Genomic DNA, 13,670 nt, shown 5'->3' with positions numbered 1-13,670 from the left:
TTGAGAGAGGAATGATTAAGAAACACCCTTGCGTTTAAAACAAAGAGATTATTAGTTATGATTCAGAGGGAAAAACAACAAAAAGGAAAGTGAAATTGAGAAGGAATTTTGTTGGGAGATTTCCTATGATATTCAGATTGGTTTTCTATACATTTCGAACTTGGGGTGGGAAAATAGATATCTTCCTAATTTTTGGGCAAAAAAAAAAGGGTTCAATTATGATATCGGAAAAACAACTGACCAATAAACTGAAATTACTAATGTCATAGCAAATAAGGTGTTATTTATCAAAATTACCGGGTTATGATTGGTCAAAACTCTTTTCATAATTTTTGGGCAAAAAAAAAAAAAGGGTTCAATTATGTTATCGGAAAAACAACTGACCAATAAACTGAAATTACTAATGTGATAACAAATAAGGTGTTATTTATCAAAATTACCGGGTTATGATTGGTCAAAACTCTTTTCATATCATATATTTTTCTAAATCATAGATTTTCCCAAATAAAAAAAAAGAGATTGTCATGTTATCAACCCACTTCCTCCATATTTAAATATTAACTAACCCAATTCCCTAGTTTGTAAACCAGGGTTTGTTTCAAAAGCCTACTATATAAATCGCAAGTGGTGATTGTGGAAAACCCTAATATACACTTTTTCCAATTTCCAAAGTGATTTTTTATATCATCACCATCTCTCTGTAAAACCCATCCTGCCCCAAGGGCCAAGGGGGGAGGGATATCGAATCGAAGAAAGAAAAGAGGCAGAGAATTGAAAAAAGCAAGAAATGGTCAAGCAAGGGTATCCCTTTGGTTATTTACTGGTACGCATGTCCTTCTCTATATGCACCTCTAGCAAACTTGGAATTTGAAGCGTTGCTGTATCTGTTCAAACATAAAAAAGCCTCTCCATTTCCTTGGCGTATTTGCAAATAGGAAGGAGGGGAAGGAGGGAGGGAGAGAGTCCCCGAAATAAGGCGCGGGGCAAAAATGGGATCAAATGCGGAGAGTGCAAAATAGCTCTCCTGCCCTAGATCATTCAGTTCCCGCCAATTTTTTGTATCTCTCAGTAGACTGGAGTAATAATCGGTATCTTCTTCTCATCTTTCTTGCATCTCTTTCTCTAAATAGCTTCGTCCTTCTGAATTTCTTCTTCATTATTGTTGATTTCAAGTGTAAAAGAATAATAAAAAGTTGGGTTGCGAGGAACGAATTTCTCTGCTTTTTTAGGGTTTGAATTCGAAATCCATGGCAGGATGGTCGATTTTAACTGATGGGTCTGCTCTGGATTGCGTCGAAATCCTTCGACATCTTCAGAGTAATGGGTTCTGCTTGGATCTCGATGATTCTCTAAAGGGGGGTGCTGATAGTGGTAAAGATAAGCTCCAATGTCTATTTAGCCAGATTCTCTCCGTTTTTCTGAGAGAGATCTCTATCGGTGAAGAAGTTCGCGTTTTACCTGCAATGCTTGGAGATGGGCGGTGTGTGGATTTGTTCAAACTCTTCTGGGTCGTTAGGCAAAAGGGTGGATACGATTGTGTATCGAGGAATGGGTTATGGACTTCTGTAGCAGAGGAAGTCAGTTTGGGTTCGAGCGTCACGTCTTCTGTGAAGTTGGTTTATGTTAAGTATCTGGATTCGTTAGACCGATGGTTACAAAGAATCTTGAGAGATAAGGGCATTACGGTAGGTTTATCTGATTGCGGTGGGAATCTAAGTTTGTTTTCCGTGGAGTTAGAGACCGAGTTTGGAGGTATGCCATCTCAGACGTCAGAGGAAAAGAAGAAGGATGATTGTCACATTAAGTTGGATTCAGATGAAAACAATATTTCTTTGTTGGTCACGGAAAACACGTATAACACCCCGGAGGTGAGGAGTGTGATGGTGTTGGATAATGACAATGCTGATGATGACGATGTTATGATATTAGAACGAAATGCTGTTAATGAAGAGACTCTTTCACGCAAGAGAAAACGAAAGTCAATATCAGAAATGCTGAATTGGGTGACTGAGGTTGCAAAGAATCCTGGTGATTTTGCCAATGAAATGTTACCGGGAAGTTGCAGTGGTAAGGAGTTCTTGGTTCAGGCTCTGTTGGCACGAGAAGCATTATTTCTAAGAAGGCATATCCCTTCAACTATTGTACAGTCTCTCCTGCAGGTACATATCAGACTGCGTTTTTGTGCTTTCAAAAGCAAGGAATTCAATTACACTGAAGTGGTCCGGATTTTTATTGCCTGTTCAATGATATTCTAGCTCATACTTATTGATTTTTCTTTTCTATCTAGCAATGAGCTATCTAACTCTAAAGAATGGATGGTGTGTAAGCCTTATTTAATTTCTTTTCATCACAGAATTTTGTTGAAGATGATTTGTTATCACCATGATTCTGATTCAGAATCTGACATGCTTTAGAGTCTGACTTGGTAAACCCAAAAAATTAGGATTAATAGACACTTTACATAAACAATATGATTTTTATAGTATCATAAAATTTATAGAACTAGAAGCAAAGCGACTTAAATGGTTAAAATACAATCCGCAACTGACAAGTTAAACTCGTGACCTTTTGCCAGTTTGCCATGCGACCAAACTACTTTTTTTTTCCATTGTTTTTGGTTTTCCTGATTTCAATAATAAAATAAACCAATAAACAATGGGACATAAGTTATGTTTAAATTAGGGGGATGCAAGTACTAGTGTCCTTATTAGACGGTTTAAATGGTCGGATTCTGTTACATAGAGGTAATTAAAGTGAGAATTTGTAATTTTGGAGAGTTGAATCCACCTAATTTATATTGTACTTCAATCTGACATGCATTTTGAAGAACCAGACATGAGTCAACTTGTGGACATGGTTTTGACTTACAAGTCTCCTCCAAAGGTGGGTTGCTCACGCAACACTGATGTAAAGTAAATAGACCCAAAAGTAATAGTTTCCCCTTTGTTATTGTCATTGAGGCCATGTTCCAACTTATTGAAGAACCAATAAACAATGGGACAAAGTTATGTTTAAATTAGGGGAATGCAAGTACTAGAATCCTTATTGGACAGTTTAAATGGTTGGATCCTGTTACATAGAGGTAATTAAAGTGAGATTTTGTAATTTTGAAGAGTTGAATCCACCTAATTCAGATTGTACTTTAATCTGACATGCATTTTGAAGAACCAGACATGAGTCAGCTTGTGGACATGTTTTTGACTTACAAGTCTCCTCCAAAGGTGGGTTGCCCATGCAACACTGATGTAAAGTAAATGGACCCGAAAGTAATGGTTTCTCCTTTGTTATTGTCATTGAGGTCATGTTCCAACTTATTGCGTTTGTTATACTAGTAAAGTTTCATGACTCCATTTTAAGTATGCATATTTTTTATTGGATTTGCCTTGATTTTTTTTTTCACCAACTCTGTGCATGGTCTTTTGAACTTCACTTCTTTAGAACCTTTGGCATGATTGAACCTCATTGCTATTAATGGTCTTCTTAGCATGTAATATGATACTGCCCAATGCTGGTCACAACTATCTAGGGCAGTGAAAGGATGTATTTGGTATAGAGATTTTATCATGTGTATTTGATACACATGATCAAGTCATATCTTTGGGGAAATACTCCATGGTTTCCTCAAATGTTCTTTAGGTTTGAATCTTTCTTTATGGCACTGTGTGATCTATCAAATGTCTTTATTTATTTTATGCTGGTTTTATTTATTTCTTTTTTGTTATTTTGTGTGGTCTTATTGATTGCTTAATATTTTTACTAATGTCTCATTAATGTTCCTTAAATTTGATTGCCATGAATTGGTGGCATGGCACTCCAAAAATAAATCTTCAATTCGAGGACCTACTTTTAGTTCCACAGGAATACCTTTAAGGCCCCGTTCGTTTTCACTTACTTGGGTAAGTATGTTTACTTGGGCAAGTATTTCCTAGGTTTCACTTACCCGGGTAAGTTAGGTTCTAGTGCTCTTGTGCAATACACGTTACCCAGGTAAAGAGAGAGGTGGGACGGAGAGCGTCTTATTGGCATGCAGGTAAGTTACCCACCTTCCAGGAGGGTATCAGGTACTTGAGTAATTGATACTCTTTGGCATCTTGGCTTATCGTTGGACCCAATATAGAAGCACATGAACATATGGATTGTGGTCAATTGCCTGTTTGACCAACTTAGCCCCTGCTATATACCGAAAAACGAATAGGGCCGAAAGCACAAGGGAAAGGGATTGAAATTTCTTAGATTAATTTTGGAATTTGGGGAAGGCTTTGGCATGTTCATTGGGTTAGTTATCACTGATGATGATTTGGAGTTTCTCTAATGAACTTTAACTAATAGACACATCAAATATCAATTGTGATCATACCCAGAAAACATAGAAACCAGCAAGAAGCAGTGGGGAAAATAAGAGAAAAGAGAAAAAAAAAGAAAATGAGAAAGGAGAGAAAGAAGAGAATGAGTACAATGAATGGCATACTTGCTCAAAACTTTGTTTCTTTTCTTGGATTTTAAGGTGGACTTCTTTAGAAGCTGGGTGGCCATAGCTGAATCTTCTCTTACAAAACAAAAAACTTTGGAGGTTTGGTCTCCACTTGGAGGGGGATGAATGAAGCTGAATTTTGATGGCAGCAGTATGGGAAATCTGGGACCCTTAGGTATTGGAGGGTTAGTCAGGGATGAAATTGGTGCTATCCGGGCCTTGTTTTCAGGCCCAATTGGGTAAGGAAATTCACTAATGGTCTGCTTGGTTGCCGAGAAATAGTGGGATGAGAAGGGATGGGATGTGAAAGGATGGGATGAGAAAGGAAAATTTTATTTTCTCATTTTTGGTCACTATGTTTGCTGATACCCACTATCCTACAAAATTTGCTTCTAGGGTTTGGTTGATGAGAGCTGGCAGATCCAAGAGCATATTTGCAAGAGAAGTTTATGTTGTTAGGACAAATAAATCATGAAAAAATTAAATTGATGTTAGATCTATAATAAAACACTTTTGGTTTAGTAGATCTATACAATGAACAAGGGTTTATAGCAACAAAAAAATAAAAGGGTTTTAGATCTGGTAACCCAATAGCAAAGGGTTAGCAAATGGAGAAGATATGGGAAGAAGATGAGGATGAGAACTCTAGTCTCCAGAGACGAAGCCGTGCTCCTTGTTTGCTAAGCACCTGAAACACATTCTTGATAAAAAAATGCAAAAAGAAAAAGCGTGAATGATGTGTGAAACGAAATCCTATCTCCTTGCCATCCGAGAAGACAAAGACAAGGTTACCTTCGCTGGAGAAGACGAAGACCATATCTTGTCTCCTTGTCATTTGAGATCTAAGATCAAAGTTGATGGAGGAAGAGAAGGGTATTTTTGGTGGAATAAAACATTAAATAGCGTGAAAGGGGATGTGAGTACATACTAGAGGCCATATCGTTGGAGATGAAAGATAAGGTGGTTGGAGTTTGGACCATTGTAGAGGTAGGCGGTGAGAACAGTCCACCCTCAACAAAATTTTTTCACACTCGTCGCACAACTTTTGTTTCTCACTGGGGTCACACCTATTTGTGAGATCCTGTGCCCCTTATTTTGAGAATACTAATCCCATCTCATCGCATCATATCTCTCGAAACAAACATGAGAAAATAGGAATATTCACGAATATTCCTATTTTCTCATCCACGTTGTGTGAACCAAATGGACTGTAAGGGCAGAGTTCTTAGCAGTAGTTTATGGGGTGGAGAAAACTGAAGAAATGGGTATTGACAGGTTGATCATTGAATGTGATTCAAAGATTGCATTATTACTTTAATTATATTATATTAATATTTTAGTTGTATTTAATTATTATTATTTAATATATAATATCTTTGCATTTTATTATTAATTTATTAATATTTTATTATAATACTATTATTTTATTAATGTTTTACTAATATTGTATTATTATTTTATTATTACTTTGATTATATTGTATTAATATTTTATTCATACTTTATTATTATTTTATATTTAATAATTAATATCTTTGTTTGTAATTATTAATTAGTATTTTATTATAGTACTATTATTCTATTACTATTTCTCTTATAACGTGTTAATCGTTTATTAATTTTTTATTATTTTATTATTACTATATTATCATTATCCTATTATTTTAATAATATTTTATTATCTTATTGATATTTTATTAATATTAGGGTTTGGGGGTGGGGGGGTTTTGTCACGAGTTCTTTAGGCGGGGAGCTTGGATGGCCACTCCCCCATATAGGGGAGTCCCATTCCACCAAGGTTGGGAATCAAAATCCCATTTTACCAAACAAATGGTTGGAACCAAAATGGGCCATTCCGATTCCAATTCTAGACACCTATTCTAGGCAACGGGCCAAATTTAACTGTTTAAGGTTTCTAGAGGTTAAGGCATGCGACTACATGAAGCGAGGAGCCAATGTGGATAAATGGGAAATGAAAGTTATATAACAATATGCCAAGGATAGTAAAACGCTAGTGATATAACAATATGCCAAGTACTCATTTAGAAAAACATTCTTTACATCTAATTGGTGTAGTTCTCATGAATAATTAGTTGCTAAGGATAGTAAAACACAAATGATATTGAGCTTGGTAGCTCGAGCAAATGTCTCCTCATAATCTATCCCTTCCTTTTGGGTAAACTTTTGCTACAAGCCGTGCTTTGTACCTTTCCACTGAACCATCTACCCTATGCTTCACATTAAAGACCAACTTACATCCCACAACACTCTTCCCCTTTGGTAGATCCACTAGTTCCCACATTTTGGCTTTCAATAAAGCCTCCATCTCGTCATTCATTGCCTCCCTCCATCTTGGATCTATAACAACTTCAAAGTACCTAGAAGGAATATGGACAAAAGAAAGAGCAAAAATAAAGGAATGGTAGCTAGGGGACAAGATAGAATAAGACACAAACTTAGCAATGGGATGGCAAGTGGTACATGAAGGAATAGGCTTTTTAAGAGCAACGGGAATAACCAAGTTAGAAACAGAAGGAGAAACAATAGGGAAGGAGTAACTTGGATTAGTAGGATTAGATTGGTCGGAGTTTGGTTGGTTGTCATCACAAGATGGAGATCCTTTTTTCTTTTCTTGTATGTATTTAGTTCTAAATGCTTTTGGAGAGTTCGATTAGTACCACCATCATTTGCACCAGTGGTGGATTCAACTAGGGTCTCAATAGGTTCATATGAAGGGCCAGAGCTAGGAGAGTCAAGGGAAGAAGGTGGAGGACTAGGAGCAAGGAAAGGAACAAAATAAGGTGAGGAAGAATCCTTTTCCACCACCCTACTGGTCTCCCCCTGAAGAGGATTTTGGGAGACCGAAAGAAGGATGACAAAGAAAACATCCTTGGTGACAATTTTTTTTTTTTTTTTTTCAGACATGGGATCATAACACTTGTAGCCTTTTTTTGTAGAAGAATACCCAAGGAAAACACCACTAATAGCCCTAGGATCCAACTTAGATTGTTTAGGAGACTTGACATGAATGAAACAAACACATCCAAAGACTTTAGGAGGTAGGGGAAAGTCGGTTTGTGTAGAACACAAGACATAATGGAGTTTTCATGCACAAAACCCTAGATGGCATTTGGTTTATCAAAAAAGATGTAGTAAGAATTGCTTGAGACCAATAAGACTTGGAAACTTGATGCTGAAATAACAATGCCCAAGTAGACTATAAATTCCTATTATTGTGCTTAGCAACTCCATTAATCCATTTTGTTGAGTATAGGCACACGAAGATTAATATAGAGTACTCAGTGATTTAAAAGGCGCGCCTGGTGCACAGGCGAGGTGCATTTTAGGGTAGGCGCCTTGCCTAGGTCCTAGGCGTAGCCCTTTCAAAAGGTGCACGCTTGGTGCGCCTAGGCGGGCGCCTCAGCCTAGGCATGCACCTTTTTAAAATTTTGTGCTTTTTTTTTGTTTTTTTTTTTTGACCCTAAAGGCTGGGCTAAGGCGTTTTAAAGTTCTGCTTTTTCGCTTGCTTTGCTCACTTACCGAGGCTCCGAGAACCCCTTATTTGGTAATGCTGTTCATTCATTCATCCTACTAAAATATCTTCTTAAAAAGCAATTAAAATTATAAAATCACTATTTTTTTGTGTGAAGACTAAGAATTTAAGACCCTAACATGGACTTGTTCGGACTTGCCTCGAGGGGTGTGGCACAAAGGTGGCTCGTAGAATCAGGAATGTAATATGTTTTACATCACATTAGCTACTTTAAGTAATGCAATTGAGGAAAAAAAGAGATTGTGGGCTTTCATGCTTGAAAATGTTTTATATGTTTGATTTTATTTTTAAATTCACATTTGAATCAGTGTTTTAAAAGGCGTGGGAGGCGTATGCTTGGAGGCGTGCCTCTAGGCGAGGCACTCCTAAATGCCCTGAGGCGTATGCCAAAGGCATTGACACATCTGAGGCATATGCCTCATGTGCTTTTTTCATGAGGCGTGCTAGAGGCATATGCCTCATGCGCTTTCTTCATGAGGCGTGCTAGAGGCGTACACCTCATGCACCTCATGCACATCTTATATAAAAAAGACAAAAAAAAGAAATAAAAGGAAAGGGAAGAGAAGAAAAGATAAGGGGAAAGAAAGTGGTTTGCCCCCTGCCCCTTTGGCTGGGGGGCTTCGACACCCAGACCCCCCACCCCCTTTTCGATGCAGCCTAGTTTGTGTTTTTGACCCACTCTCTTTCAACTAATGTTATGCATCTTTATTCTTCTTAATATAAAAGATTTTTATTAAAAATAAAGAAAAATGAGGTTCCCCCTTGCTCTTCCTTCCTCCTCCTAACCCCCCTCCTCTTAAGGAGGCTTACACCTCTTGTGTTCTGAACTATGCCTCACGCCTCTAGGTAGTGGAACGCCTCGTGTCATGCCTCTGTGTTTTAAAACGTTGATTTGAATATGCTTTACATGTTATGTTTATGTATTTTTATTTTAGATAATAGTTTTTTAAAGCATTTATTTTAAAATTTAAAGTTTATATTTTTTATTAATATTATGTTTAATGTTTTTTTATTTTTTTTTTATTTTTAGCATTTTTTTTATTTTTGCACCTTGCTTCAAAAAGACACACGCCTCGCCTTGCGCCTTGTGCCTCAGGCACAAATTGACCCCTGCGTCTTTTTTGCGCCTTGCGCTTTTAAAACACTGACAGTACTAAAATCTTCCAAGAGCACATTCAATGAACTCTTGAAGTATTCTGCTGCATTATTCAATGAAAACTGTTTTATTTTCTTCCCAAATTGAGTTTCAATCATTTTGTAGAATATCATAGTTGTTCTTGGTACTTCTGTACGATTTTTTAGCAAGCATTTGGAAAAGTGATTAATAAAAGCTAATAATATCATAGTTGTTCTGGACATGTAATTGAAGTATGTACTTGATGTTGTTGGTGTGTCATCTAGACAACCAATGTGATAGGATGTAACTTTTCTTTTAATAATTTTTTTTCTTTCTTGATTCTTCACAAAAAAAAGCTAATATAATACTGATAGCCATCCAAAGAAACAAAGGGTGAAGGGTTGGTCCCAAGCATCAGAGTGAACTAAATTAAAAGGAGCACATGTTTCATTATCTAAAATAGTATAAGTAGTTTTACATTATTTTGACATCTGACAGATTTCACAAACTGAACTTTGACTTGAGATTGACTAAAATAATTCTGGAAACAACTCTTTTAACAAAGGAAAAGACATATGGCCTAGTCTAGCATGACACAGATGCACCCTAGTTATCGACTCCTTGTCCTCACAACCATTGGAAATTGGTAATAGCAGAGTCGAACTAATATCTCCATCGAAGTAATAAAGACCCCCAGCTTCATGATTGCTCCCAATGTTTCTCCTTGTCAATCTGTCCTGAAATACACAATGTATGGGAAAAAAGGTTATACTATAGTTCAAGTTCTTATTAAGCTTCGAAATAGATAAAATATAAGAAGTGAAAGTAGGAACATGAAACATAGACTTAAAGGAGAGATCCTTGCTGAGGTGAACCTCCCCCTTACCGGAAATGGTGGAGAGGGGTGGCAATTGAGTCATATCGTCAGGAGCCCGTGAGTCATGAGCTGAGAAGGGGTGGCAATTGAACCTCCCCCTTGTTGTGACCAGCCATGAGCTGAGAAGTAAACAAGGAGCGCAAGTGTGTCATATGGTCAGCAGCCCCTGAGTCAATAATTAGGGGTGGCAATTTCTACCCTACCTGGTGGGTACTTGCCCCTACCTACCTCAATGAGTCAGGTTATTTTGCTTGAAAAACAGATTTTGGGACTGGTACAGGTTTTGGGATTTTACAACCTATATAGGTAAGGAATTAGGCTAAACCCAACCCTCCCCAATCCACGTATTGTTGGAAGGCATGCGGACTTATGTATTAGGTGTTCAATTTAATAATGTTTTGAATTTTAAGTCAAGGATAATTGATAATTTATGTACTTTTTACTTGTGCTAATCAAATAATTGGAAATTTCAATGCTTTATGTTATTTTACTTGTTTTTTGCTTATATATAACAGGAAATGATAAGAAATTATATGCAAGTTCTAGACCCAACCTGCCAACTTGACCCCACCCACCCTCAAATGAGGGGAGGGTAGGGTCTGGGAGGGTTTTGCATTTTCATGTGTGGGGAAGGTTTAGATTTTGAAACTCCAACCCGTTACGGGTTGGGAGGCCTAGGGAGGCGGGTAGGGTTTTGAATTTACAAAACTCTCACTGAACCCGTTTCATTGCCATCCCTATCAATAATCCAAGAATTGGAATGCAAAGGACTAGTTCCTTTGCTATGTGCCTGTGCCATAGCCTGGCTAAGAATCTCCACCTTATCAGCTTTAAAGTCCAGGATGTCCCTGAGATGGAAGAATTAGTGGTCTGTCCCATTGGTGGAGTAATTGTGGATTTGTTCCTCTGGTCATCTGCACAATTTGACATAATAACATTCGCACCTATCACAACAGACTTCATTTCTGATCCTATCCTTATTAGTTTTTCCACTCGTCCATCTTTAACATATACATTTCTACGACACTCAGTTTTTGGACATGTTTCTTCCTTGCCCAACATTCTGCCCCATTCAGTATTGATGACCTTACAGTTGTTTCCTTTTAACCTAAGTGATATTCACCTATCACATAAGACTCTAAAAAGTTGGATCTTATGGTGACGTTTTTGCATTTCTTGGTTGCTTTGTGCTCCAATACCAAAGCATACCTTCATATTATCTGCTTGATTATGAGTAGGTAAAGAGAAGATTTTGTGTTGCTTTCAAGTTTCAAGTATGACGTTGTTGATGCTCATTCTTCTATTGTTGTGGGCATTAACCTCATGAACATTGGTGTCTTGAGAAGTTTATTTACTTTGGTGTCTGTATATGTGCTTTGCACTGTTTGATACCAATCCCCCCTTTTAAAGTTTTTTCAACAACCATAAATATCATCATCTAAACCTTATCCTAACTATATGGGGCTGGCTACATAAATCTGTTTCGTCATTCTATTCTGCTTAATGCCATATCCTTTGTTAAATTATGAGCTTTCAACAACTATAAATGCTTTTTGCTTATCATGTTCATTGTATAATGTAGATATTGTTTCCAACTTGCAGAAAAAGATGAAGATGCATCCCTCCATGTATGAGGATCACATTGGTGGTGATCACCAGTCTACAGAGAGATTGAGATGCAGTGAAAGAATTTCTGTGAAAAAATCTCACTCACTCTCTTGTTCTAAATCATCATCAGCCACTAAGAATGACATGAACATAGGTTTTAATCCTTTCAATAAAGTGCTGGAGAATAGCTATAATAACCGTTTGCTTGCTGCAGTTGATTCTTTGTCTGAAAATGCAGCACTTGGTCTAGATGGTGATGATGACTTTGAGAAGCAGGTTCCTGTGGGTCCACACTTTCAAGCCGAAGTGCCAGAATGGACTGGTGCAGTTTCTGAAAGTGACTCTAAATGGTTGGGTAAACGAGTTTGGCCATTGGATTTAGGTGAACGCATTTCAATAATTGAAAGAGATCCTATTGGCAAGGGTAGATCACATTCATGTGGTTGCAAACTTCCAGGGTCAGTTGAATGCATCAGATTTCATATTGCAGAGAAAAGAATGAGACTGAAACTTGAATTGGGTTCAGCTTTCCACCATTGGAGATTCAACTACATGGGGGAGGAAGTTTCACTTTCATGGACAGAGGAAGAAGAAAAGAGGTTTAAGACCATAGTTAGGTTAAATCCCCCATCTCTGGATAAATGTTTCTGGAACCAGGCATTTAAATCTTTTCCTACCAAAAAGAGGAAAGACTTGGTAAGTTATTATTTCAATGTGTTTCTTCTTCGGCGCAGAAGTTACCAGAATCGGGTGTCTCCAAACAACATTGACAGTGATGACGATGAGTCAGAGTTTGGATCTGTTAGCAATGGTTTTGGGCATGAAGCGCTTAAGGTAGCAGGCTCTAAATCTGTCTTCTGTGCTCAAAATAAGCAGTGTGTTGACTTGGAAGGGTACACATGTTGACTAGGTTCCAAGATTTTGATAAGAAGTGTAAATTTTTGATTTTACATGTTTTGGTCATTGGGCAATTTCCAATGAAGATCTGCGAGTGCTTTTCTCTCCACCTTTCCAGTTCAAGAACATCCACCACAGCCTTCCAAGATTTCTTTTGATGGGTCTAAAGATTTTCCTGGGTATGGGTGGGTTTATTTTGCATGAGAACAGCACTCATGGTGGAAAAAACTTCACCGAGTGAAAAAGCAGAAACATGTGGAACCTGTTTGAACTTTCGGCTTTTATTGCTGATCAGAGTATCAGACATTTTTGGGCTTGCACACTGATTTTTAAGGATACTTCTGACCGATGAATATCAAATCCAGGTATTACTATCAGATTGCATTCAATTATATTTTCATCATAGGTAAGCAAACAGCAAAACTGACTCAACCAGAAGCATTTAGTGTCAGAGAGAGGTACATATTTTCTCTATGTTTGCATTTGGCCATATGCGGGATATGATAATGCTTTTGTTATCAAATTAAAATGTAACTATACAATTGATTTTATCAAACCAATATTTCAGAAGAAAATGATAATCAGTTGAAGAAGGGATTTGCTTACAGTAATATAACAGTAATGAGCTCCTTTTAAAAATAAAAGAAATAACATTAATGAGCAATTTGTATTATTTTATAATTTCTGTTAAATAGTAGTTAGGCCCTCTGTGTGGCATATGGAGAGCCTCATGTCCCTTTTTTTGAAAATTTGTTTATTAAATCTATCCACTAATAGAAAAAGGCAACAAATAGGTTCTATCCAGATTCCAGAAATGAACAAAACCAGGATAAATTATAAATATCAGTATTTTTTTGTTAAGAATAATCTTTGTTGTGCTTTTTTATGACTATTCGGTTAGGATACTATTAAAAAGTAATGTCATAACATTTTATTTCATATTTAATAAGGGAAAACCTATAATACAATTTTTGTACCATTTCATGGGATGGACAATGCTGTCCTGAGAAATCTGGATGGACCTAATTGTCTCATTTTGCTTTCTGTTTAAGTTAATTAGCAGAGACCATAGTGACCATTAGTTTTAGAAGGCACTGATATAACATATGAGGTGGTGAGGCATGTCCAAACTGCCTTGCCTTGATTGT

At 37.1% G+C, this 13,670-nt stretch overlaps 1 protein-coding gene across 2 annotated transcripts; it reads left to right on the top strand.

Moving 5' to 3' along the window:
• The first annotated feature begins 665 nt into the window (after positions 1-665).
• Positions 666-12,909, top strand: LOC104610641 (AT-rich interactive domain-containing protein 2-like). Of its 2 annotated transcripts, XM_088890674.1 has the most exons (3): positions 667-1,088; positions 1,255-2,159; positions 11,620-12,909. In XM_088890674.1, exons 2-3 carry the CDS (start codon positions 1,464-1,466, stop codon positions 12,529-12,531), a joined length of 1,608 nt encoding a protein of 535 aa, XP_088746800.1. In that variant the 5' UTR covers positions 667-1,088; positions 1,255-1,463; the 3' UTR covers positions 12,532-12,909. The 2 variants fall into 2 exon arrangements, with proteins under 2 accessions (XP_010275662.1, XP_088746800.1); XM_010277360.3 differs by having other exon boundaries at positions 666-2,159.
• The last annotated feature ends 761 nt before the right edge of the window (positions 12,910-13,670 follow it).

The sequence above is a fragment of the Nelumbo nucifera genome, chromosome 6, assembly GCF_055504915.1.
Source record: "Nelumbo nucifera cultivar China Antique chromosome 6, China Antique-T2T, whole genome shotgun sequence".
Classification (NCBI taxonomy): Eukaryota; Viridiplantae; Streptophyta; class Magnoliopsida; order Proteales; family Nelumbonaceae; genus Nelumbo; species Nelumbo nucifera.
Note: the sequence above shows the minus strand (reverse complement) of the source record. Positions and strands in the feature narration are given on the sequence as shown.